The sequence below is a fragment of the Rhamphochromis longiceps genome, linkage group LG20 (genome assembly GCF_057381845.1).
Source record: "Rhamphochromis longiceps isolate RC_006_pf linkage group LG20, R_longiceps_female_GT1.1, whole genome shotgun sequence".
NCBI classification, from domain to species: domain Eukaryota; kingdom Metazoa; phylum Chordata; class Actinopteri; order Cichliformes; family Cichlidae; genus Rhamphochromis; species Rhamphochromis longiceps.
In genome coordinates, this window is record NC_140576.1 from 23,742,551 (window position 1) to 23,770,222 (window position 27,672).

At 41.7% G+C, this 27,672-nt stretch overlaps 1 protein-coding gene across 9 annotated transcripts in view; it reads left to right on the top strand.

Annotated features, from left to right (window-relative positions):
• Positions 1-27,672, top strand: part of anks1aa (ankyrin repeat and sterile alpha motif domain containing 1Aa) — a 62,714-nt gene that overhangs the window by 23,464 nt on the left and 11,578 nt on the right. For 4 of the 9 annotated variants that reach the window (XM_085393093.1, XM_085393087.1, XM_085393097.1 and 1 more), the window contains 11 exons: positions 25-126; positions 224-310; positions 486-655; positions 948-1,010; positions 1,835-1,967; positions 2,746-2,789; positions 3,993-4,086; positions 7,705-8,198; positions 16,889-16,945; positions 18,437-18,506; positions 21,860-21,975. In XM_085393093.1, coding sequence (XP_085249219.1) covers positions 25-126; positions 224-310; positions 486-655; positions 948-1,010; positions 1,835-1,967; positions 2,746-2,789; positions 3,993-4,086; positions 7,705-8,198; positions 16,889-16,945; positions 18,437-18,506; positions 21,860-21,975 — 1,430 coding nt within the window. The remainder of the gene's footprint in view (positions 1-24; positions 127-223; positions 311-485; positions 656-947; positions 1,011-1,834; positions 1,968-2,745; positions 2,790-3,992; positions 4,087-7,704; positions 8,199-16,888; positions 16,946-18,436; positions 18,507-21,859; positions 21,976-27,672) is intronic. The other 5 variants (XM_085393089.1, XM_085393088.1, XM_085393090.1 and 2 more) reach the window with 5 other exon arrangements.

The following is a 27,672-nucleotide window of genomic DNA, read 5'->3' on the forward strand; positions in this document are numbered from 1 at the left end:
ACTGTTACTGTTGTCGTTTCCCAGGGATCGACGTGAACATTGTCGACCAGAAGGGCCTGACAGCGCTGGACATTGTCAAGGACATGCCCTCTAAGAAAAGCAAACAGATAGCTGCCCTGATCCTTGGTAAAGACCAAATGAGCACATACAGAGCTCCAGTGGGAATTATTCTCTTATTTATATCACATGAAACAGCTGCGATACAATCTCTCGTTTGTTCCAGGTCATATGACTGGAAAACCCCCTGATATTGACCTTCCCCCTCCACCAGTGCCTCCACCTCAGGAGAGCCCAAGCCCACGGAAAAAGGGTAAGATTTATCGGGAGTCTCCTGTGAGAGATAGTGGGTGATTTTTGCCTTCGCAGCAGCAAATCTTTAAGCAGAAGAAAAAAACCACTGTGCAGGAAAATATGACGATAGTTTACCTATTACTTTGACTTGAGAACTTGTTTTTGCTTCAATCTTTATCCATTTTGACTTGCAGGTGACCTGGAGAAAGTCTGTGAGCTAATCTCGGGGCTGGCCCTGGGGCCCGAGGAGGAGAGCCCTTATGAAGCTCTGTTTGAGGCCACTTCTTGCCACTCTTTAGACAGCCTCACCAGTGGGAAGTCCTCTGACAGAGACTCGGGAAGGCCTGATAGTGAAGCTGGAAAGGTCAGCAGTTTCTGATTTTTTTTTTTTTTTTTTTTTTTTTTTTTTTTAAGATGTTTTTAGTTGAAAAAACAATACATAAACTTATAAAACTTGTACATACCAAGACATAGAGTGAGGCACTGAAATGCTGAACTCCCACTAGAGGGAGATGGTGATCCTCTCTTCTTATGACAGTGCTACAAAAATCCACCAGTGTTACTTTTCTTGTGTTTCAGTGTAGGTTTGCATGTATCTTTTAATACTGATAATGAATTGATTACTTTTTATTACATCTTGTATTGCTGACGTACAGAAAGATCGCCTGGTTCTCTCGTCACATCCTGGACCTGGTAATGAAGAGGAGGTGAGCTCAGAGGTAAGGAAGTAAAGCTGTATTCACATGGTGATAGTGGTCTAGTGATAGCTGTGGACATCATCTATGATCTTAATCCCATGCAAATCAACCACTGAATCTGCTTTTTAAAGAAAAAAATGTACGTATGCAAATTTGGATAGTTTTTAAGGAGAATTTGGATAAATACACTACATGGATAACCATTCAAGAGATGAAATTGTTAGCTTGCATTGTACGAATTGGTAAGAAGCATTTTGCTATCTTTCATTAGGCTCACAATTATCTGGCAGGATATTAATAGTAGCATGATTACACAGACACGAGTAAATCACATCAAGTCCCCCTGGTAATACAAATCCTATGCGAATAGGTCAGAGGTCATACAGCCAGCAGAAACGGTTGCCATTTAACGCCACAGATGCTCACACGCGCACATGTAGCTGTTTGCAAATGGTCGTGACAGACTACTTTTAAAAGTTAATGCCACTGAAAAGTTAGACATGTTTTCTAACACTATGACACAGGGGCTGCTGGGAAAATAACAATCTGTCACTGAGGATGCCGGTTTCATCTTAGCTACCACCCTTTTCATTTCCTTCAGCGCTGCTACTCAGTTCAAATGGCTTCTTAAGAAATACTCAGCTGAGTGCAGAGTGGAGCACATGTAATAGGAAAGCGGAATTGGAAAAGAACCGTTCTGGTCTAAACCGTTGCTGATCATAGTGGGCATATTGTGGATGTTTCATGAAGGGTTTCCTATTGTAAACAAATATTTTCACACAACTGCCTCGTAATTTCTAACCCGCTACTTCTTTTTCACCTTTAATCCTTTGACTTTTCTGCAGGCCCTGTATACTAGCAGCAGTGCTGATGAGAAAAGGGAGCCAGCGGAGGAGGAGGATCACACATATGAGTTGTTGCTGACTGCAGAGACAAAAATCCCACCACCACCTAGCCATGAGCCCCACTCATATAAAGGTAATTGTGTTTATTCAGTACAAAAAACAACAAGTAACATTTCGAAAAGGCATATTTTTCCAGCAATTCTTTTTGTTTGTGCTTTACGAAGATATTTCTTGGTAAAATGCAGTCACTCTACCTTGTTATATCTGCATATAAATCAGGAGGTCCTTCGTTCCTGACGTGAATACGGGAGAGCTCTGTCTCTCAGGCTCTTTTGCTGCTGTTTGATCGCAACAGAGCCTCAGCAGACCCTCCTCAGTTGTGGCTGCTGAATGGCACTGCATGTAATTGGATTAAATGGGATTAAATTAGGAGGCAATTTTGATCCCTAGTTGTTGATGTAGATGTTTTAAAACCGTACCCTTGGGACCTTTCAGCTTAGTCAGCTTGACTATCATCCAAAGAAAACTGGGCTGAAGTGTTGGAGTCTAATCGTGGATGTCATCGGGCCTTCCAGATGGAAATGATGGTGTTATAAAAAAAAGAATAACTTACTGTGTTTTTTTTGGGGGGGGAGGGGGTTGTTGAATTGGACAGAAATGTTAAATGATTAGTTTTTCATCCGTTTTAAAACTGCTCTATCATGTCTCTGTACTCGGTGCTGTTTAAAAGGCAGGAAGATTAGTCTGAAGTCTGTCTGACGCTTAGACCGATAATGGCGGCATGCATAATACATGATTTTATTATCCATCACTTTGACATTCTCAGCGTAATGTCTCTTCTGAAAGTCAGAACCAACAATGGATTTTCTGTAACTCTTAGTTAACCAACGTTTGTTTTCTTGTCTCCTTAGATGACAATACCACTATACAGTCTTCCAACAGTGTCCTACCTCAGGTAAACTCTTTTGTTCATGTACTATAACTGCTTCAAAAATAGGTTGCTATTTGAATACTAAAATTATAGGATTGTACCCTAGTTGCTGCACTGTATGTGGAAGTATCCTACTATGAGTTGTGAAAAGTAATTCGGTCACTAGCCCAAGCATTGTAGACCATCATGCGCTTGTGGAAGTAAAAATGACAGAACTGCTGCAAAGCATCATATCAGCCCTGACGTTACTTCTGGTAGGCCGAAGATTCAAGCTGAGCCAGCAGCCCTGTATGACAGTCCGAGTCCCACATGCACAGACAGAGTTAACTGGTGGTTTTCAGTTGGTGATAGATGTGAGGTGGACAAAGCATACATGGAATTAAAATCTACATGAATGTAGTAGTAAAATATGACCAGTCTGGTCCATCCATTGATGCCTGTCTGATCTGTACGAGGGCTTAACATGTATACATGTGGAAAGGCACGAAACTTGCCATATATATGCAACTGCAGAGGAAATAACAATCCTACTTTGACTAAAGTGGTCCTGACAGAATGTTTGAGAAATTATACTGTATAAAAATGCATGATTACAGCTGTCTAATTTGTATATTAAGTAGTATCTGGAGGGGTTTTTTTTTTTTTTTTTTGGTTTGACAACAAGCTTCCTATATACTGGTTTGAAGAGTGAATGAGTGGATAATTTTTGACCCAACCCAAGTGATGATAGCAGGTTTTAAAATTAAGGTGACGGTCTCTTCAGAGTCAGAAACTGAGTCATATGTTAGCAGAAGGCAGAAGTCATCTTAAACGGCCCCTGATAATAGTGCGTCTTAATGTTGTAAATCTACCTACTTTATTTATTGCCATTGTCTTTTTTTTTATTGCCCTTTGATATCTATCATCCAGTTAGCAGCATTTTATTATTGCTGTCAACCACCTCTACAGCCCCTCTGCTGCACACAGTATATACTTGTGTCTTAATTTGCAAGCTCCTATTAAGTTGGCTGTGCTTCTGACCTGCCTGATGATGATGATGATGATGATGATAATAATCTTTTAGTAGTAATGCAGTTGATCAGGGAGGGTATGTCTTCAGGATAATAAGCAGGATAATTAGTCTGGCTTTTAGTTATTTGCTAACTGGGCTTCAGACGAGCTACTATGATTGTTTAGAATCACAGAAAATGTTTTTATCATCTGTTCTTTCTTGCTGTCCTACTTTAGCATAAACCTTCTGCCCCAAACGACCTTAGAGCCCCAAGTAAGACGAAAGACACCTTGCACCCTCCAGGAAGAGTGGGCCCAGGGGTGCCGGGAGGTGAGTACGGTCACTGTCCTCAGGTTTTAGATACCTAATAAGGTACAACAACTGCTGCTGGTAAAGCTGCGTGAGGGTAAGGAAAGATGGACCTGACACATCAGACTTGGAAAATTACAAGCCAAGCATGTCAATGAAATAGGAGAAATGCATCTCAGTTTGATGCATTTGAGATAGGCTGGCTTGGATTAGCGCAGCCGGGGAAGTGCACGATTGGTATTCTCGGGCAGCAGAGGGGATTTGGCTCGTCAGGGGCAGGTTGACTGACATTCGTTGGCGAGTGGGTTAGACTCGTTTCATTGCCAATGTGAAACTGAATTCTTGATCAGATCGTGACATTCCTATCTTAGATCCACATCCCCGCCTAAAGCTGGATATGCCACTTCATCCAGTCAGGCACGGAGCAGAGATGAGGAGTATAGCTGCTGGGTTTTTGCTGATACATATACAGATGTCTTCATTGAATAAATTGAGTTTTGGCACGTGTTTGGAAACAACCTGCAAAAAGAAGCCAGTTAGGCTTCTCGAGTTGTTTTTATGTAATTTCACCACGTAAAAAATTATTGGCCAGCTGCAGTAACATTAGTCTGTCTGTTTGAGACTTCTCTGACTTAAAATAAACACAAATTGAAAAACGGAAAATAAGAGTGTGATCTTATTTGTTATAATTGCTTATATGAATTGGAAATACATTTTTAGCATCTTTATTCGCATATTCAGTGTTTCTGTCGTGTCACTGTTCCTCTTTGAGTTGATGTAAAAAACCACTGAACAGCTGGCCCCTCAGATGGTTACCGTAATGAGTTTAAACATTAAAATGTTATTAATTTTCTACAAGAGCAGTAATTCTTTTTTAACAAAGCTCAAGGATTAGCAACTTTAAAGTTTAAAACACACGGCAAAATGTTGTTCATTTCATTTTTTTGGTTCCTTTTTATATTTGGGAACTCTAAAGTTATTCTCTTCATTTCATTTGTCAAAACCACAAATTTGGTTTCTACTTAAATAACCCTGTCTCTGACCTGTTTCCTCTTTACTTTTTGAGGTTTTGCAGATCAGCCACTCAAACCTGGTTCCTATTTTATGTATTACATAAACCCAGGCAGTCGGCGGAGGCTAAATATTTAGCTTTGTTCATGTTGATGTGATCTTTCTTGTAACTTATGTGGTCTATGGACGGTCAGTGACCAAACCTCAGCAATCTCTGTGGCAGGTGGAGGACAGATGCCAAGTCAACGATATATGGTGTTTAATGTCTGTCTTCAAACACATTCCTCCTGCTCTCAGCAGCAATCCACATTTTCGCAACAGACCTACTGCTGCTGATGTATTATAGCGTTTCCAAAGCAGTACCTGTAAGATCAGAAGTTTCTCCACAGATGATAATAATAATAATAATAATAATAATAATAATAATAATAATAATAATAAATTTTAAAAACACCCATTTAACTTAAATATTACGCTGTTATGAGCAACGTTGGTGAGGAAATAAACCTCAAAGTATACATGCTGTTCCATTAGTTCACAACCAGAGTGCAGTGTCGTTTCTGTAGTTTTGATACTTAGCTAAAGTTGTTTGTGCTGCTTTTATGAACTGTAGCACATCAAAGGATAGATGTAAGGAAGTTAAGCACCTGTGTGTTTGTCACACTTCTTCTGCATCATTATATATGATGCTATGTGGAGCCCAACTGATCAGTGGGGCCGATTATATTGACTGATAAACAATAATTTAAAAGAACTAAAGAAGGGATGTAAGAAACAGCCTTGAACCATGTAATAGGTGTTGATGTTGTATAGTTTGTCCAGGGCTGGGCACTTTGCAGTGTATAAAATGATCTTTTATGGGGGAGGCTCAATGCGCTGCAGTGAGTTAAATATGATCAAATTATGTACTTTAATACAAATGTCCCCATGTCATAGGCTTAGTACCTTGTAGTTGTGCTGCAGTGCACTACCAAGAGTTTAAAATGTCTTTGAAACTCAAACAGAAACAGTGCAGGTTTTCCAGGGACATATGGATTGACTTTGGATTGTGTAGCTAGTGAAGTAACAACCAGCACTGATTCCACAGCATCTGCAATCCAAACATGACATCATCAGGGCGATATGGAGCTGTCGCTGCCAAATGAAATAAACACCCCACGTCTGTGGTGACTTCACCCAATATAAAAGAGTTGCAAAAACATCAGATTGCATGTGTGCGGGTTTTCCATCCTAGAACTGTATAGAAAGGGGCTCCGGTGGTCTTTGCAAGGGTTAACACCACGTGAGTTTGTTGGAAGCACATGGATGTGATCATAGGGCGTTCACGCTCCCTAGCTGCCAAGGAGAGGGTGGGTGTTTGGCTGTGATCTTGACATATGTGTGCAGTACACTCACTCACCCACACACAAAACACCCCCCAACGCACACACACTTTTCCCAAGCTTGTGAAAAGGGAGTTTAGGGTGTTGTTTGGCACACTCCCTCCCTGGAAATGATCCCTGAAATAGTACTGAGGTAGTTTGGTGTAGATAATTCTTTTCCTATACTGATAAAATGACTGCACTGGGCACATTTTTGGCAGGAAGCTGTTTTGTGAAGGACACACAAAGTGCTGCAACAGGTCACTACTTTTCTTGTGGTGTCTCTGCCCCAGATTCCCTGTCACCAAACACTCCTGACCCTTGTCACCCTGGCAGAGACCACACAAGCCCACACACTCCCGCACCATGTGTCACAGGACTAATTATCAGAAGTCTGGCTGCTGGAGGATAGGGTGATTCAAATTTCCATTCCTCGCCCTCCGTTAGGCGCTAGAATTAGAAGCTAGAAAACACAGAGGGCGCACACTTTAAACAACAAAACACGTCACTGCAGTTGAAGAAGACAGGCTCGGCACGAGTTAGTTTTTTTCTTTTTCCCTCAAAGCAACATATCGATTACAACAGGTACTATCAAGCTGTGGCTGATTTGATTGCGGAAAATAGGCTTAGGTGGCAGTAAGTCCTTGGGAGAGGGGAGGAGGAAAAAATCTCATTGTTCTTTGTTGCACTTGCCATTGAGTCTCATTAAGGAGTCGTTTTTTTGTTGGAGAAGACGGCAAACAGTAAGTTTCACTCCTCTTTGTGATATTTGTTGTGTTGTATTCATTTTTCTCTGGCATACACTCTTGGAATTTATGTGTAGGTTTGTTTGAAAGTTTAGTTTAGTCGGAAACTCTGGGACATTCTCAGTGTTATGTCATTTTAGGAAAACGGGCCTAACAGACAAGTAGGCCTCTGTGATGAGGGCTGTTCACAGAGATGACTTGCTTCAACTCCCTGTTGCAAAATACAGGCATTCAGGCACCAGCAGATAGCTGTCAGACGGCTACAAGCTGAGTTTGGAATTCAGGAGTCATTTCTCCAGCCAACATACGCCTTTTCTTTGCTCCATCTCTTCTCTCTCCCCCTTTTTCTCTTCGTCACTCCTGGTAGGAAACAATTACAGATCTGTTTCAGGGCTTGTGTGGGTGGTTTCTTATTAGCCACACTGTAAGGATCAGCCCCTCAGTTGGAAGTCTACTTTCCAGCCCTCACAGACTGCTTTCCTTCTTCACTGACTTTGTCTATTCCCTGTCTCTTTGTCTAGATAACTCACAGCTCAGCCAGGACCAGGAAGCAGGTGTACCAGAGCAGTTCACAGGCCTCCTACACGGATCTTCTCCTGTCTTTGAGAGCCGTGAGGAGTCCTTCCGGCTTCCAGGTGTTCTGCCACCCAATCAAGACCAGCCAGAAACAAAAAAGAGGGCCAAAGCTAAAGAGGGAGTAACGGCAGCTGCGCCGCCACCTAGCCGTCCTAGCATGGCCGCCATCCTGACAGACTGTGATCCAAAAGCAATTTATGCTACTGTGAACAAGGAACCCAGGGACTCTGTGGCTGGTGCTGTATCTGCTGTCAAGATGCGCCCTCCTGGGGACCTGAAGCTGGCACGCAGCCTGTCCAAGTCTGACTCAGACTTGCTCGTGTCGCCTCCTAATGAAGAGGAAGGAGGATTGGGAAACCGTAGCGAGTCTGTTTCTAACTGTAGCATGGCTAAGAAGAGACTTGAGAAATCTCCCTCTTTCACCTCAGAATGGGATGAGGTAAGTGTTTCCGCTTGAAATATTTAAGACACACACGGGGGGGGAGGCTTTAGTGTCTGTACTGTTTAGTGTTTATGCATGTACAACCAAATATTGTATAATGCAGGCCAGTAAATAATAATTACATGTTTCACAGATGTTTAACATGAATAAAGGTGACCTTTTTCACACTAATGTAACTGCAAGGTAGCAAAGTGACAGCAGGTGAAACCACAGACTGTATATTAAAGATGGATGTAGCCACCGTGACATCAGTCACCGGTTTCTGGACTCTGCATTTTGAAGCCTCGGTGTTAGTGTTTAGGCTGTTGCGATGTTATTGCCATAACCTGCACAGGTAAAAGGCACAGACACGTGTATGTGCTAGGTAACAGACTCATTCATTATTAGAAGAATTCCACTCGTCCCAATTGTAACGTGTAAAAACAAACCTAATCTGGAGATCTTTGTTTATAAAACATTTGTCATGAATCCCATTGGATGGAAAAGATTAATATTGTGTGCATAAGGTTAATATAGTTCAAAAATGTATTGACATTCACATTATTGGACACGGTTTTTAAGCAAGTACAAAAGTTGACTTGTTTTGTTTAACAAGGCCCGCCTGATGCCTCATCATGCAATTTAGGTCAAAACTTGTCTGGAACAAACTTTTTGGCAAAACAGTAAATGATGGAATATATCTTTGCACATATTTGCATTAGTACATTTCTTTTGTTAAAAAACTGCAGTGTATAAAAATATTTTCAGAATTCTGTGTTTAAAACTTTTTTTTTTTTCCCCCAAATTTGTCTCAATCCCACTATGTGTTAGTATCACAGAGCATATTCACATTTAAATATATTCCCCGTGCATGCAGCGCTTTAATGTTTTGTCTGGGATGTAGATAAAGAGCTGAGTAGAGACACAGCGGGAAGAGATTAGAGAAGACAAGAAGATGGGGATAAAACAACTGAGAGACTGGGAAAAAATAAGACAAGAGACAGAGATTTGGAAATTGAGATTCAGAGAAGACGTGGAAGCCGTAGATCCGTTTCTTCGGCTCTTGCCTCCTCCTGTTGTAAAGACGTGAAACTCCGACCTGAATCTCTATAGAGACTGACAACCCGTCAGAACACAGAAAAAACACACAGCTAAACAAATACAGTATAGAACCCTTCCTTTTCAGAGTTTGTTAGATTTTACTCTTTTAAGAAACACAAGTTACCAAGAAGGTATAAGTTTTATAAACCTTGGTTTTTAGTATTGCAGTCATTAAACAGCCACACAAGATACAGCTGGCATGGTTTCCTCATTGGCTCTTTTACCATTATCCTAAAACAATCATCTTATTGTTGGCAGAATTAAAGAAATCCTCTGTAAGCTTCTCAGTTAAGTTTTGCATAAGCTGTCCACTAGCCTCTCAGTAATTTTCCCTTGTTCTGTTTGTGTTCTGCTCCATTTCTGTTACTGATAACTGCACTGCTACACACAGTCCAGAAGTGACTTGTAGGTTTCATTTGTGATGCCTGTCCATCCTGAGCAAATCGCAGGCTCGGATAGCACTAATGCTTTCTCTTCCCACAGTGAGGAGCTCATGTTGCTGCCTAGTGTTCCTTTACATGACCCTCTCAGAACAACCACAGTGAGCTAATTGCAGATTTGAGGTCGATGTCTTGGCTACTGCGGGCCATGGTTTGCATGCAGGTGGTCAGTTTTTAGACGCTGCCAACTTATGCCACCGATACAGTAATTACACCTTGGTGTGCTGCGATTCTGAAGTTTTTAAGAATCTCTCTTTTTTTTTTTTTTCTTTTTTTTCTGTTCATGTGTGAGACTGCACACAAGCAATCTGGATTATGCGTCATTGTTGCAACCAGTGCAATTTATGTCCTCGTCATTAGATGCTGGTATGTGACTGTTGTCTGACAAAGTCATACATACTTATTTGGCAGTGTTGTGCTACCATAAAGTGCCAGATGTTGTGTTGATGTTGCTGCAGTTTATTGCTCACGATTAGATCATGATAAAAAATATGGCACCAGCCCACAGAGGGGATACTGTAGTTCAAAACATCTTTGATGTGCATTTATGGAAGGAACAGACACAATATTGGCTCTATATGGAAATACTGCTGTCAACACTTTCATCTTTAGCTGCTTTGGGAAGGATAGCGGCTCGAGGCCTTGTACATGTGCTTTATCAAAGTTCAACAGGCTTTTCTATCATGAGAAAGATCACAGCTGCCTTCCACTATGGTAATATGACTCATTCTGGGATAACCTTGCTGTTGAGCTTTTATGTATGGGAGCACTCCAAAGAGGGTTTGTTCTTGAGCTATTTCAGCATTTGCAGGCATTACTTTAGTTTATAGTTTTGTCAAAGGCTGCCAAGGAAACACTCGTGGAAAATGACTGACCTTTGGTATTCGTCTGTGTGCAGCCGAGTGAATGCCTCGCCTCGATTCAAGTGTACTAGACCATGTTTTCTCAGCTTTAGCCAGTAGGAACTGTTCTGTAATATCCTGAACACTAAGTGAACACTTACCTGCTCTCTTATTCACAAGGGGTCACCACAGTGGATGGATCCACAGACTTTAAATTATTGACGCAATCCTCAAGGATTTGTGCCTCCTGCTACTCTTAAACTGGTGATCCTTCGTGTGTTAGGCAAATGTGTTAACCACCACACTATGGTAATGCACTGATTTGATCAAGTATTGTTAGTGTATTACTATGTGACTTTAACTCAGTATTGCATTCAGGTTTGTGTATTAAACACAATTCATATGAGTTTCGTCTGGGTAGTGTGTATATATGTGGCAGTTAAAATCTTTCATAAATTCAAGCAAGATGTTTACCAGCCGCAGCCAGACATGGCATGAAGAAAAGGTGTTGGGGTGGGTTGCAAAGTGGCTTGCAAATGTATAGCGACTAATAGACTACATTAGAGGGCTGCTATTTATGTATCTTAATCAGATGCAAGGCCTTCAGCTGATCCATCAGGTGATTTCTGTGAGCATTATGGTCAGCTGATTGCAGCTGAGTTAGATTTTTGTGCCAGCCTCAGCTTGTCAATCTCACTAAATGTGGGTGTTTTCTAAAATTGGTGTGGTTCCAAAACCTCAGAAACCACATCTGCTACATAATATCTTGTAATTGGGTCACACCAGTCCCAGCATCACTAACTTTTAATAGTTTAAACCAGTTAAATGGTAACTAACCACTAAAGTTCAATTTAAAAGGATTATGATTTATTTAAAAAAGACTGGTTAGCAATATATAGGGGCCTATAGGGACTGGTTTGTTTCTTTGTTTGTTTTTACATAAGATGATTCCATAAACATTCACCAAAAGGGTCCCTTATCAAATGTACTAACTGTTTTAGTTTTAAAATCAACATGTCAATGCCCTCTGGTGGGCAAACTGTGCATTATTGTCTCTGATTGTATCATACCTGCCTGGCTGCCCAGTTCTTGCAATTTCTGGTTGCTGATTGGCCGACATATATGCACCACCAATTTATACCTGTCGTAACGTAGCATTACCATTTGGATCTAGTGGTATTTTTGTAATTCAGTCACAAACTATGACAAATACTAATGGAAATGTGCCATAGCCAAAAGTGTAATGATGACTATTTAAAAGTCAGACATCCAGAGGTTTTGCACATTGTCTTCCTTTTCCAGAATGTGGCGTAGTGGGTAATGAGCTCAATCAAGTATGTGCTTGGATCTTTTATTTCCCTTTAAAGTCTGGTCACTGGCAGGGCACTGTTCATTCTAATTATCTAGTTTAATGAACACCTCACCACCTCAGACTGCACCTGAGGGATGTGGCCCGTGAGAGAGTGACAGGATTAAGCCAGCTGTGACATTACTTGGCTATTGGAGCTTTCTGCTCTTCCTAGATATCATCAGCAGCTCACAATAATCCTGGAGCTCCCGAGTCCTGTTGTATTCTCCCCGGTGCTTAGAGAAAGATGAAGTAAACAGACTAAACGTGGCCTAAGAGGAGGAGCCAAAACAAACTGCATTTCTTTGGCAGGAGAATAGATGGTGATATTGGTTCCAAACTGAAAAAATAGCTCTGGTCTGCTAAAAGGAGATGAACTTGAAGCAGTGCCCCCATTTCCTGTATGCGCCATGTAAGTGTATTTTACCAAGGGAACTGGGCAGCTTTGAGTTCATCTGAATGTCTGGAAGCTTTTTAAAAAATCATTAAGTTGGCTGCTGGCAGAGAGCTGCCCTCTGTTAATTTCATTCTTCTCTTGGGAATAAATTTTATTTACTCTCCAGTCATACAGCCAGACACGTAATAAAATTGCTTTAGGGCTCTACTACCTAGACGGTGGACCTTAAAAATATAGATATATATTTTTCTTTCTCTTTTGCTATCAGTGGTGCTACGGAATAAAATGTGTTTGTACTCCCTAATATTGCTAATATCAGCCTCTGATGGAGCTCACACATGCACAGGTTCCTTGTCAGCACATGTACTTCGATGTAGAAAGTTAAAATTTAAAATACAAGCCCCAAAAACCAAAAAAAAATGAAAACAAATGATGCTTTGTAGAGTTAACCACTACCCTGCTTGCACAGTTTTCCATAACAATAACACCATGTTTTAGTACTTTTTGAAAGCATGCTGAATCGCATAGGAATTTTCAATTCGGTTGATCGTGACTAGATGTTTATTAGAGGCCTTGGTTGGCTGGTAAGCTTCTAAAAGCCTTTGAAAAATTCCAATTTTTGAGCCTTAAAGTTAATGAACCCGGAACGCTTTTTTTTTCTTTTCACATGAATAGTGATTTAGATGGCGGTGAGTTCTCTGCTCAAACCAAAGCGCAAGAGCTCATTTTTTTTCCTCTCTCTCTCTTTTTCCTTTCAGGGAATAAGCCTGCGTCTGCTTGAAATAGAAATATTCACACCAGCGATTTAAAGTGCATAGCAAATGAGAGGAGTGTGTGGGAAATGCAGTAAAAGTTTCATTGGGCGTATCCTTGCCTACACTTTCTTACTGATGTTGGGAGTGCCCCCTGAAAATTGAAAACTCCCTTTTCTTTTCACTTTCTCTCTCTCGCTGCATTCTCTTCAGCCCTTGTCTCTCCATCGGCAGTGTTTGCTTACTCTTGCTTTCTCTGATGTGCTGTGGCAGCCATCTTGCCGGTCACGACTGGCTGCTCTGGAGCACTCTACAGAGCTGCGTGACAGCATTTGGGGTCCCTGGACATTACCAAACCCACCCCCAAGTGCATGGACACACCTCTTCTAAAAACATCTTCTTTTTTTTTTTTTCTTCCTTTTTAATCTGGTTTGTAAAATATTCTGGTTCTCACACCCTCTTCCCCTTCCTTTCAGTATCGTTCCTAGTCATCACCCCTCTTTCTCAACAAGACAAACCCTTGGATGCACTGCCTCGGGTTTCAAGACAAGGAGATTTGACTTGCATGAGGTCTTGGCCTATGCATCTCTCCTTTTAAGGCGCTCTCAGTGTGTGTGCATGTGTGTAAAGCGCATGCTAATGTGGGTTGGTGTTGGTCCTTGCAATCAGACTGAAGATGACAATCCAGGGGGGCACATTGTGTGAGCCAGCACTCTGAGCTCCACAGATGGAAGGAGAGATAAGGAGACGGCGAGCTTTAGACAGAGACAGGAGAGGGCCGCTATCCACTTCCACACTTCACTTTTTAACTTCCTTTTCGATTCGCACCTCACAGATCCAATAGCCACTATGAAACCAGCTTTTGTGAGTATTGATTCCCTTACAGGCAGCAGCTCTGCTAGAGGCTCATTAATCTTGTCTACATGCTATGACTGAACAGAATGAGAAAATAATGAATGCTTTTTAGCATTTCTGTGGATATTATATTTCTTTTAAAGCCTTTCCGATTGGTATTCACTGATTGAAGCTGGTTGCTTTATTGATAAAGAAATAAAAGGGAGACAAAGTGAGGCGCACACCCAGATTATCCTGCCCTTTCTTCAAAAACCTTGTCCTCTCTGATGTTTTTAAGCCATGCATCATTTTCTTTGCTCTCTTTTTCTTTTTAATCCATGTTCATGGGATCATTAAGGGTTTGGCTATGCGTTGGTTTTGTGTCCTCATTGTTTGCTAAGCAGTTTCATGTGTTTGACTGGCTGAGATCAAACCAAACTGTGGGTGTGTGTCAGAGCTCCAGTGCAGCCAGCGAGGTAAATCTATTCTCTGATCCCCACCAGGGGGAGAACACAGGAGAGCCACGGGGGGCTGACGCATGCAGCCACTGCTTGGTATAACTCTTATAATTATTTGCAAAGGAATGCCCTTCCTGTTTTAAGTTTAACTGGGAATATTTATGTGTAATGCGGAATGAGTGGTCAAGGTTTCCCAGAGGGGACGTTGTTCATAAAAACATAAGCATGACATTGGGCTATTTCAGGAGGATGTTCATGGGGCTGCTGACAGTGTTTTGTCCCACTGTGGCATTGAGGTCTTGGCACCTGCTACAAACAGGGTTGTGTTTGTGTTCCCCTTGATGCTTTTCACTAGTCCGTAGTTTTCGTCCAACCCTTGTTTTGGTGCCAGCTTGCCAATTTGAGGCTGGTGGTCTGGGCACACGATCTCTGCTGCAGCCTTTTGTTTCACCCTCTACACACTGCCAGGCGTCCTTTAGCTCTGCCGCCACCCTTTCTCTCGGCTTTAGTTGGGCATTGTTCAAGGCTGTTAATGAAAAGACAGTTTGTGTCTTCACATCCCGGTAGGACAGCGGACCCGTTATTCTGCTAAGTCACCTCAGGGCAGCAGGCCTACTGTGAGGAGCATGATAAATGGCTTCATGCGCCTTTAATCTCACCCTGACCATTTCGCAACACTGCTGGCTCTTCAGCTGTTGACCTCCACCTCCTGGGTGACTTCTGACCCCTCTCATTGTACCCCTGTGCTCACAGTGAGGCTCTCTAACAATGGATGCCTCTCCATTTCAGTTCTCTGCATTGATTGAATCCTGCAGCACAAAAACACACCCATCTCTCCTCTCCTCTATTAATTCTCATGACACTGAGCATCCTAGTTCCTGACCATGAAATTCAGAAGCCTCTTCTTGCTGTGAATGTGATTTACTTTGAGGAAATCACTGGCTGGCATCCTCTGATAAGGATATATTTACCCAGCTCCAACACACCTACCTTTCTGGATAGCTGCCTTGAACTCTCATTGGACCAGCTAACATTCCCTTTTCCATTATGCTGGATAAGTGAGGCCAATACAGCAGGACTGAACATCGATGTGCTTTTTTTGTTGTGATTTGTGTGTACGTTCATGTGTGTACATTTCTTTAAATAGGAAAAAAACGTCTGTGCTTTATCTTAAGTGACATTTTAAATGCATCCAGTTTATTTTGTTTATCCACAGTAGTGAGTATATTTTAAATTCTCCTTCAGTGTTTAAAAGTACAATGGCCTGTCTTATCTCCTGAATGGTGGCGTAAAAAACTTGGGCAGCTGAACTGTGTGTCAAAGATGCGATTGATGGGAGCATTATCCTCCCTCGAGTACAGACCTTGGCCACTTTAATGAGGCAAAGAGCACTGCCTTGTCTTCATTAACTCAGGTGCTGCTACTGCTTATGCATGTGTGTGATTTTACAGATTAGACCCCCAGTCGAGGCCAGCGCTCATCAGGGGCTTTCTAATTGCTTTTGTCCTGCCGAGGCCTAATAATTTAGTTTATTATGAGAGCAACATAAACCTGTCAAGATCAGTTTGATATCATAACTTAAGGAAAATAAGCAGCCATCCCTAGGTGAACAGAAACTCTAATGAAGATGTAGTTGGTTTGTGTTTTTCTCTTTTATTTCACCACTAGAAGAAAATCTAAGGAATCCAAGAAGCAACAGCAACTACATGCTGTTCATGTTAGAGCTATTCTTATTTTTTTGGGGGGGGGGGGCATCTCTCCCCAGCATCATCCTTCTTTCCTAAAATGCTTCATACTAACTGAACCATCACCGTAGAAAAGTCTGAGCACACAATGTCTCACATGCTTTCAGTATGTGTGACATGCATCCAGAGACTCTCGTGTAAAGAGGAGGCAACTACTTTTGATCACTCATGTTTGCTCTTTGCTCAGCTAGAAGTTGTGTTCCCACTCCACCGTCAGCTTTCCTGTTTAACGACATAGAATGAACATGTGGACGGCAGTTATTTGTTGAGCTCGTGTGACTAATCTACCATCTGCCCAATATGCAGGACTCTAATCAAGAGTATGGTGACTTCACACTGGGCAGATGGATATCAAAAATAATGCCATTCTCTAACCGTCCTTTGTCTCACACCTCTTCTCGCCAAAACTTTGGCATTTTCCCTCTGCCGTATTGAGGACTGATGGTGAACATGAATGTTGAGAATGTGGACATGAGGAAGGAATTGTACTTTACACTGAGGCTGAGTGTGTGATCCTGAGCTTTTGTGTTTATATTTCTTCACTTCCTATGACTACACTGATTATTCATAGATCCAGTCATAACAGATACATTTGTTATGCACTAAACGTGTACGCTTTTCCATCTGGAATGGTGTTTCTTTCAATTTAGAATTTTTAAAATCTCCTGTCAAGAGTGTTTTTTGTGTGAAACAGGATGATTATAATAACACTGCCAGAGGATAGTTGGCACAGTGTGGATACACACTTTGAATGGGAAGAAGGCGAAACAAAACGATGAATTCTCTCTCAGCAGACACCGGCGACTTCTGACTCCCCAAAACAAAGAAGATCTAATTCCTCCGACAGCGTAAGATGTCAATCTTCTGGTCCTTTTGGGTTTTGGCTCTGTCCTCTACTGGGGCATTCTTTGTAGAGGTAGATGGGATCCTTTGAGGCTTTAGGAACCCTTTTGGAATAACCTTAACTCAGATTATTCATTTCTTTTTCTAAGTCCAGAAGCTTCAGTTTGTGACTGGGTTACCAGTCTGGCAGCAGCATACTAAAATAGATGCATCATTGTTCAACGTTAATATCTTTCTCTGCCCTTCTGACATTAATCTTCTAATTATGCACTATTTCACTGCTGAACATCCACCTGCTGATCGATGATGAAAAAAAACTGCTACTTTGGTTTTCCAGTGTCGCTTTATTATCTCATATATAATTATGCTAATGGGGTCATCAAATATGTCTGGGGGCTTTTTAAGGAGCGAGGACATTCAAATTCGGATAAAACTTCTCCAGCTGTAGTTTTATCTGTTCACTCTAGTTTATACAACATGGCCTCATACTCAAAGTAGTCAGAGTACCTGACAGGTGTGACAGCAGCACAGTCAGTCTCTCCGTTTGCATTGAATTCACTCCCAGTGTCCATGCATATTCAGCTGTGGGCCACTTTAAAGGGAACCACGATTCTGTGCTGTGGCAGATGTAATATTGCAGTTTCATGTCCCACTGCTGCTTCGCTTATGAATACATTTCTATGAAATGACAGTATTGTGTTTTTACAAGTCCATGAGCGGCATGTGCATGTGATGTGTGTATGTGCGTGACTTACTGTGATTGGAAACCAACTGCTGGTGATGTTCACATGCATTATGTCATGATGCATGAAATTACTGCAAGAAACGTCAGGTTTCTGGGCATCGTTTCAGCTGTAGCTTCTCACTCTCAGTCTTGCTGGGTTTCGAACCCTTTTTGTGTTTTGTCTACGACGCTTCAGTCGTCTTGAAACATTTGTTACAAGCATTGGTTTAAGCATCAAGACACAGTTAAACCTGCTCCAAAACTCTCTTCACTGAGAGCTTTATAAGTACATGGGAAGCTTAAACTACCAGACTTTGTTCTGTATTATTTTTCCAGACTTGTGCACGTTCTCTTTTAACTTGTTTATTACAATTATCCTTTTGTTTTTGACCTTATTAGAGTCAGACGGTAAGACCGGCATGCCAGTATAAAGCAGCATTTTTGTGCCTGTTGTCCCCTACGTGCAGTCAAGCCCTGGTTACTCATTTAATGTGGGACAATAGCAATGATTGTTTTAATGTGACCATAAATAGGATATAAAGGCACTCAACCGTCTCGGTCCTCAAGCTGTCCTTTAACATGTCTTTGCAAAATCACTGCAACCTAATTTTCTTCTTGCTGACGTACTCATCATTTGCTCTCACAGGGACAGTGTATTATTGCTTTAGGGGCTTTTCTCTGTATTTTTGCTGGTGAAAGGTGGTGGCCAAACTCTGATCACTCTTCCAAGCCCTTACATTTTGTTTTCTCCCCCCTCTGTTCCTGTCTTCAGATCGAGAAGATGATGACTATGATTGGTGCAGGCATTGATTTTTCCAGAGATCAGCAATACGCTACACCAGGTAGAGTATGAATACTAATATTGTTGCTTTTTCAAGCAAGTTAAAATGACTTAATTTATTTGTGAATTTGACACTTGTCAAGGAAACCTGAAGGAAAACAGGAAGAAATGAGTAGTTTTCCATTAGCTACTCATCTGTTTAATAAATGTGAGCAAAAGCACCTTGTATTAATTCATTATTTATCTTTTTGTGGGTGTGGATGTTAATGAAACGGCTGCCTTTATTGCCAAATAGTGGGCTTTGAGTGCTTGGAATTTGATTTATACTATAGTTATATTTATTAGATCCTCACCCTGAACCTTAAAAATATATTAAACAAGTGCATGGCAGTGATAGTAGAGAGGAGAGCTCTAAATACAGATTAGCGGGCGATCGTGGCTCAAGAGTTGGGAGGTCGCCTTGTAATTGGAAGGTTGCTGGTTCGAGCCCTGGCTTGGACAGTCTTGGTCATTGTGTCCTTGGGCAAGACACTTCACCCAATGCCTACTGGTGGTGGTCAGAGGTCCGGTGGCGCCAGTGTCCGGCAGCCTCGCCTCTGTCAGTGCGCCCCAGGGTGGCTGTGGCTACAATGTAGCTTGCCATCACCAGTGTGTGAATAAGATAACCTTTATTAGTCCCAATGTGTGCGTGAATGGGTGGATGACTGGATATGTAAAGCGCTTTGGGGTCCTTAGGGACGCTATACAAATACAGGCCATTTTAGTTACAAATGGAGGTTTGGGTACAAAAATACTATTTTAGAAATTACAGGTTTGTTTTTTATAGAACAAATGACAAAGAAAAGAGTCTAAAACGTTTCTTTTAGAAGGCGTGTGTCATCCTCCACTGAGATTTGACCCCTTGGTTTGTTTTGCGTCTCTGTTTTTCTGAGGCAGTAATTCAAGCTGTGGTGTCTGACATGAGCCAAGTACTAAATCTGCATCATAACGTACCAGGATCTTTATTTTTAAAACCAAAGTGCCTGAGAGAGAACCTGTATTACAAGCAGTGTAAGGACTGTAACCTGCTCTGCTGTTATTCTGCTTTTCAAAGCCTGTCATTAAGGTTTGATGGATGGCGTCCAAGGATTGTAGCAGCAACCCGAGCAATCAAATCTTTCCCTTCAGCTCTCCCTGTTGACATTCTTCAACATCCACTGTCAGTCACCGCCGTGCCTGAGCAATCTTTTTAATATATTTAAACAAAGCAGCACATCCTCTTTTCCTTCGCCAAACTCCATCGTCTTATTCTAGCCCTGTGGTTTGCTGTGCCCTGCGCTGGATTGAGCTGTTTAAATATTAACCACTTCTGTACGTATGTCAGGGGGTGAGCTCATTGTGCTTTGGAGGAAGCAGACTTTGTAGAAAGCTGACACTGCTGCAGTAAAGTAGTTAGCATCCCATCACAGGCACTTGGTGTGAAGTTTCCATGAGTCTGATTCCACTTCCATGCGTGTGTGAGCCTTAACCTTGTAGCTACCACGCTCACAGCTCCAGCTCAGTGGAGCAGACCATCGGGGGACTCGGTCAAGAGGAGGCTCTCTGTTTGATGTGATAAACCGCATCACTTTTTTCCCTCCCTCTACTCCTTCATTTGGTCCGGTGCTCGGCGGTGACGTGCCGAGTTGATTGGCTCTGTGCCTCCAGTCTGTATCTTCACTGATTTACCTTTAGAAAGAGAATGTGTAAAAACAATGGACTGAGGTATAGATGCTGCAGGAACTTGAGAGCAAATTAGGGGTGGGTGGGAGGGGGGTTGTAGCTGAAATGGTAGCTAGCTCTGATAAAGAGCAGCCACCTGCAGTGTTACAGAGGGAGAGAGAGGGAGTGGGGAAGTGTATGCATTGAAGGGGGGGTAGAGAGAGAGAGAGAGAGGAAGGGAGGAGAGAGGAATTGCAGGCAGCAGAATTGTGATCAGTCAGGACAATAGGAGGATGTAACTTCTGCAGGACTAGGTTATCTGCTCTTTAGCTAGGAGCAGCTAAAAAAATGTTTCTTTTAGACCTCGTCTGTTGCCGGACCGCATCTCTCAGATAATCTTAGCGCTCTCTTGTCTGCAGAGGAGTTAATCCTGGGAGTGAGCTATCACTGAAAGTGCGTTTTGAAGGAGCCGATCGGATTCTTGACTGGATTTTTTTTTTTTTTTTTCTCCTTGACAAATTTTCAAGCTTATGAGATGTCTGAACGGAACTTTTGACATGGGACCCTCATCTGGAACGTGACTGTTTATGCATCAGGTTTAAATGATAAGACAGCCGACAAGCAGAAAGGGAAACTTTCAAATCTGTGTTTTATAAAGAAATGTTATGTTTTCGAATTTAACGCTGTTTACTTTTCTAAGCTGCCAGATTTCACAAGGTAGAAAACGATTGACTCTGTTAGCCTCTGTGTTTGAGGGGTAGTTAATATATTGGGAGGTAGCTACCTGTGCAGTGATTGGTTTCTAGTGTGGAGTGTGTATTTGCTTTGAAAGAGAGTTAAAGAATTCCAGTAACATGTTCACTGGAGGAGAGGCACCAATCTGTCTTTGTATAGGTTAGACTGCTGACAGCTGTCACTATAGTGTTGCTCTGTTATCAATCTCCGTTCATTGCAGTCATGTCACAGGTTTCCTTTAGTCCCTCTGCGTTTTTTTTCTTGTCCTGCTGCTTCCGATGTGGACAGTGGCACATCACAGGTAGATTCCTGTTTGGATTGTCCGTGGGGGATTATATGTTAAACAGGTGGGATATGTGAGTCTGGGATCCAATTATTTACCAAATACCTGTCTTGGCTACAAGTCTGGATCACTTACACTTGGCTGCAACAAATGTACTACCCTGGAAGAACTTAAACTAAAGTTATACGCTCCAACCTGAGTGTTATTGTAAAGTTAAAGTGTAATTAAAACAGCCCTAATTTTTATTTTTTTTTTTATTTTTGGGCAGAAAAAGGTACCTCCTGAAATGGGACACTCTGACTTTTTTTCATAATCAGATATGAAATATTTAGTCATATTTGTGAGTTAGGTGAGGCACTGCGCTGTGTGCTAAACAGAAATGTATTTCAGCATTCTCCTGGCTCACTATCATAGCAAAAATATATTCTTTATTTTTTAGATATTATCCATTTTTTTGTGGATTTATCCCTTTTATCTTACCTTCACCCCCGACTCGGGGGTAGTTTAATCTATTTCGAGTGACTGTTGTTCAGCCCCCGCTGTCCTGCGGGAGCTGACGCCTTGTTCACAGAGGACACTGTCTCCCTCACGTTCCTGCTGCTGGTGCGCTCGGCTCTGCTGGCCGAGAATGATGTGGCAATGCCACGTCTCATCCTCGGAGTGCCGCTGCTACCGGCTGAAAGGTTTCTCACTCCTGAAGCGCTTTCCCCTGTCAGCAGGTGCTGCAGGCCGACTGCTGGACCAGCCCGTGGGAGACTGGCTGGAGCATGTGGGTCTGCCGCAGTACGAGAGCAAACTACTCCTGAATGGATTCGACGACCTTCACTACATGGTGAGTGCCTCACTTACTTCATTTTCATTACTGTCTTTGGTTCATATTTAATTCTCTCGCCTGTTTAGCCGTTTATTTTCAGTTTTTAAGTCTTTGAAGACTTTTTTTTACCTTTTCCCTGTACTCTAAAGTATCATATTTGCATCATAGGTATTTGCATTATTTAGTGCTTGGCTTAACTCAGTGTTTCAACTTTTCCATCTGTTCTGGTGACTCCACCTTTCAACTTAGCCGATGCAGTCTGAGCTCAGCTCCTGTCAGATAGTTTGTTTGATACTGTTACCTCTGGTTTAGTGTTGAATCAAGGCTGTCCTGGATCCTCACACTCTCAGACGGTTTGTCTCTGGCCTGGGAGGCGATTGTCGTGGCTTCTCGTTAACAGTCAGAGAGCCGGCTGCCAACAAAGCAGCTGATGCCCGACCAGAAGGGAGAAGAATCTTGATGAGTAATGGGGTGCTATTGCCAATCTGACAAGTTTATAGAGCCCAAAGTGTGCGATGCCTCTCTGAGTTGGCTCAGTTGCTTTTCTCAGTCCTGAAGTCTGATGAAGGGGCACAGCTGGCAGTCTGAACCGGTGGGAAAGTTGAGAGATAAGCATCCTATTTGTCAAGATAAGAACTCACATTTCTATCAGACTTATGAAAATCTGTTGTCCACAGTGTGTTTTATTTGTTACAGTGAAGGTTTTTATGTTTTTCAAACACTACTGTAGATTCACACATGAGTTATAAATGTACTCAAGATTCCCTCCATGTGGACTTACTACTTACCACAAAGTAAATGAAGCCAGATCCAGAGTGCTGCGTATAAACAGGAACACAGCAGCAACAACAAAACAGAACAAGTTCTCTTAGCGACTACAAAAATAATTCATAAATCACTGTGTTGGGTGCAAATTAAACTTTTCATTTCGGCTGAAAGAAAGGGTCTCGGGCACTTTTAATTTGAATTTGAATGAACTGTGCCTCAGATGAGTGCGACTATGAGAAGCTGACAAAGACTCCAAAGAATATGGTCTCTTAGACACTCAGGGTATTGTACGTAAGCATAACAGCTGTTTCCTTGTGCGAATCAGAAGATATACACCTCTGTTTGTAAGCTCCACAACACATGACAGCAGATGTAAACAGACGTACACGTTTCAACTTATAAGACCCTGAGATTATGTGATATAGCAGCAATATTAAAACCAGTACAGACATTTAAAGTTCAAAAACTACAAAACAAAACATCGATCTCTCTGAGGGAAACATTTACTACAATTTTAAAAAAAAACAAAAAAAAACATGAAGTGATGGGACAAAAATTAATGAATATATTTCTTTCTTTTCACACTTTTTTTTTCTTTGAGATTATCAAACCTTTTAAACAATTTTTATAAATAAACTTGAACTTTAAATTCTAAATCATTAACCTTGAGCTTTGCAAAACTGGATATAATAAAGACGATATATAGGCAACTTCATTTGGTATGCTAATGATGTATACTAATCTGGTGTTCAATCTAATTGGGTTTGTAGTAACGCGATGCATTTAGGCATGCAGACACTGTCAGGATGACCTTCTGAAGTTTGAATGGAGCGTCAGGATGGAAAAGAACAGTGATTTAAATGGCTGTTGGTGTCAGACAGCCTGGACTGAGGATTTTCCTACAAAATGATTTCTAGGGTTTTACAAAGAATGATCTGATAATGTGAAAATATCCACATCTCTGGGTGAAAATGTCTTGTTCATGCCTCGAGCTCACTGGAAGGCAACTTGGAAGTAACTCCAGTAACCACTTGTTACAACCAATGTATGCAGAAGAGCATCTCTGAACTGCAGAAGACCACACAAGGTGCCACTACTGTCAGCTAAAGACCGCAAACTGAAGCAATGATTAACACAACCTGACCAGAATTAGACAATAGAAAACTAGAAGATCACTGTCTGGTCTGACGCCAGATAAAGGTCATCACTGATTGTCAGTATCTGTATATTTATTTCTTTACCTCTGCATGTAAGGCTTGTTAATTAGACTTAAATATTATAAATATAATGTTTCTTTGGTTTATTAAGCTTCAGTTGTTTAATAAATAAAATGTGTGGTTGCTATCAAACTATATCTGTCTAATTTCAGTGCACTCTGATTCTCCCATAAACAACCTTTTACTCTACTTTACATAACCCGAGAATAGAGAATTCATCCACTTATCAGCCTCTCCGCTTGGAGAAAGCGTGATCCACACCCATGTTTAAGTACGTGTTGAAGCCTCTGAAGTTTCTCTCGGGGTTTAATCTTCCTACTGTCTTTTAGGCTTTCACACTCCTTTTTCTCAGGCTTGAGTCGTCTTTTTATTCCAAAGCGGCAAGCTGGCAACATTTCTATCTTTAAACATGGCTTACTAACCACCTGGCTTCCTAAAGTCGCTGCAGGGTTTAGAGAAAAAGCTGTTACCTCTGAACAAAACAACGTGTCCCTCCCACAGCAAATGTTGACCTTTTTTTTTTTTTTTTTTTTTATGAATCACAATTTAGTCTCAATTGGAAATTAGAATTACCCTCTGAGTCACCTTTGCTTTGCTAAACTTTTATAATTGCGTTTAATCTATGCATTAGTGAATAGAGCAGAAACGAGCCATATTTCGTTCTTGGCTGAGTTGCCAGTACTGTGTACAGATATGCCTGTCAGCCAATCCACTTTTATCTTCAAGAGACGGATCACCTTCTGTGTTCGACTTTCAAAACAACAATCTAAAAACACTTCAGACTCAGAAATAGATGCAGAGTCATGATGTTACTCTTATGCATTTCCTATGAGCTGCTAAAAGACGGGCAAGATGCCAGTATTTTAATTGAAATGTTCACACTTCATCATCAAATTTTAAACAATGGTAAGAAAATGGTCCTTCTCTGAGTTAGGTTGTTAGACATACTATTTATTTTTCCAAGTATGCTTATGTAGCAGCGAGATCACTAATTAAACAGTGTTTACTCTGCCACTCGGCCAACTGTGATGTGTGTCTCCCCTGCAGGCACGCTCTAGAAGCAGATCAATAACAGCAGTGAATGTATTGTGTTCAAGCAGCGTTGCAGAGACGAGCCTTTTTCTGAAACCAATTAGATGCTTTTTATCGACTCGTGGAGCAAATGTCCCGATGAAACAAGCGCTGCGCAATCATGCTGTTCTCCACCGCTCGTTGGTGCTGACAAGTAAAGCCTGTTGAAATGAAATGTCTCTTTTTCTCTGTGTTAGACTTCTGCGCTGTGACACAGTCGGCAAGTTCGTTTGTATTCAAAGCGACTGAGACTGACGGTCTTCTGGCGAGGGCGTCTGGATCTGACTTTTATGCGGTCAGCTGAGGGAGAACAAATTTACTTTGAGTTTCAAATCAGTGGAGGTGGCTGAGGATTTATAAGGAGAAAGACTTTTTTGTTTGTTTGGTTTGTTTTTTTGTTTTTTTAGAAAGAGTTGGTCAGATCTAAAAGTTGCACCAAGGTTAGGCAAACCTTTTCTACTTCTGAGCTGCATTCATATAATCTAAATTCATGATGTTTTCGTGACCCCCAACCCCCCTTTTTCTGCCTTTTAATAAATGCAAAGGGCTCATGCTGCAGCGAGGGACCAAACCCTGCGGAAAAATCCAGTAATGGCTTCCTGCATCCGAAGCTAAAGGACTGGGAATGGATTGATTGATTTCTTTTTTTTTTTTTCTTTTTTTTTTTTTTTTTTTTTTTTGGGCTTAGATTTGTTTGTTAATTTGAAAGAAACATTTTTTTTAATGTTCTGTCATCGTTTCATTTGCACTTTTCTTTTGAGGTCTGAGTGGTCTCATGGCAGCCAGTTTAGGAGGACAAACTGAGTCTTAGTGCTGTTAGGTAGCTGTCCTTTAGAGGGTCAGAATGAGTGATCCGTGCCCCTGAGCACCCAGCCTGAATTCAGAGTGCTTTTAAACCAGGGAGGCCACTGTGGCTGTTCTCTGGATAGGCCGAGGAGGAACAGAGCAGCATTTTAATGAGAGGACGGAGTAAAGCAGAGCTGGACAAGCTGCACAGGCACAAAACAGGCCCAGCTTACACTGCTGTAAATGTATTCTGTTTGCCAATGTTGTGCTGATATTAGCGTTCTCTCTACTAATGTACTCCTTGAAACCTGCCAACCCTGTGGAAGCACATTAGCCAGAAATTTCCCCACAGAGTTGTCACCACCACATCATGCTGTTTGTGTTTTCAGACTCTTTGCTATATCTGGATAAGCCATTTATCCTCATTCAGAGGTGAATGTAACACTTTACATGAAAGGAAATGAGAATTTTTATTAAACCAGGTGTGAACAAACATTCTTCACCTAACAGGTGTTCAGTTCACTCCAGTTTGGTTTGGTTTAGTGAGGTGTGTCCAGAAGCAAAATGTTGATTAGTGTTCAAAGTTATTTGCTTTATCAGTCAGGTTGTCATTCAACCATCAAGCCATTAATCATGGGACTGAACTGGGAGTCATTTATTTATGTCTAAGCTTACCCAGGTTAACTTCAACATGAAATCAAATTATCCAAGGACAAAAAAGATTGAAAGAAATGAACAAAAGAGCCCTGTGTCAGCTTGGCGACTTGTCCAGGGTGTACCCAGGGTCTCGCCGTATGATGGCTGGGATGGACTCCAGCACCCACACAATGCTGATGTTTCCTTGGCTTGCCTCAGTGATAGATGTCATAAAACAAATATTAAAGTCTGTAAAGCCCAATAAACGGGATGATTTCGAAGTGATGAGATAACATTTCTGCACATCTGCCAGAATTGGCAGAAGACACATGAGAAAATCAGAGTGGTAGGAAAATGAATAAATCAGGAAATGGGCAAAGAGTGTAAACCCAGTCTGTTACAGCTGTATTCCCCCGCATAGAGACATTTATCAGTTAATCTCCAGTGGGACAGTAATGCAATGATCCATGCGCTTTGAAGCATTATCATCCATTCAGCCCCACAAACCATATCAGTCCTCAGCTAGAGAGGCAGCAATCAGCATGTTGCTGCTCAGAGATAATGGGCTTTCAGTTGTCAGTTTCGTGTGAGGCAGTGTGAAGGCAAAAGAGATGATACATAATGTCCTGTGCTCAGTGTGGGCTGAAGCCAAGATCATAGTGAGTTCTGATCAATAAACTCACTCGGAGCATTCAGGTACTCATATTTCTGCTTTCCGTCTTCCTTCTCCGGATTTCCATCGACAGGCTGGATCGCAGCCTATTAGAAATTTCAGCATGAACAGGATGGCAGTGTAAAAGTTTATGTCAGTGTCTTAGCTGAATTGTGATTAGCATTGTGATTCCACAGGCAGCATTACAAAGATTGCTCTGCAGCATTTACTCTAACAGACGCACTCCTCCCCGCTCATCATGCTCTCCGCCCCTTGTTTGCATCAACGGCATCTGCATGAAAAACAGGCTGTCAAGTTTGACCTACAGACAGCATCTCTGCTATGCCATTAGTGGTGTGTGTATGTGTGCATGTGCACAGCGGTGAGCACCACAGGATTAACTTTAGGTTCATATTGAAGAGTCAGCCCTGAGGCGACGCCTTCTCTGGACCGTAGTGATACTGGCAGATGAGAGTTGGCTGCTGACTCCCCTGCAGAAGCACTACAGCTAGCATTCATGGTTTATATCCAACAGGCAGGACTTGTGACCCTTACCCACTTCTTATTGGTCAATCTGAGCATGGT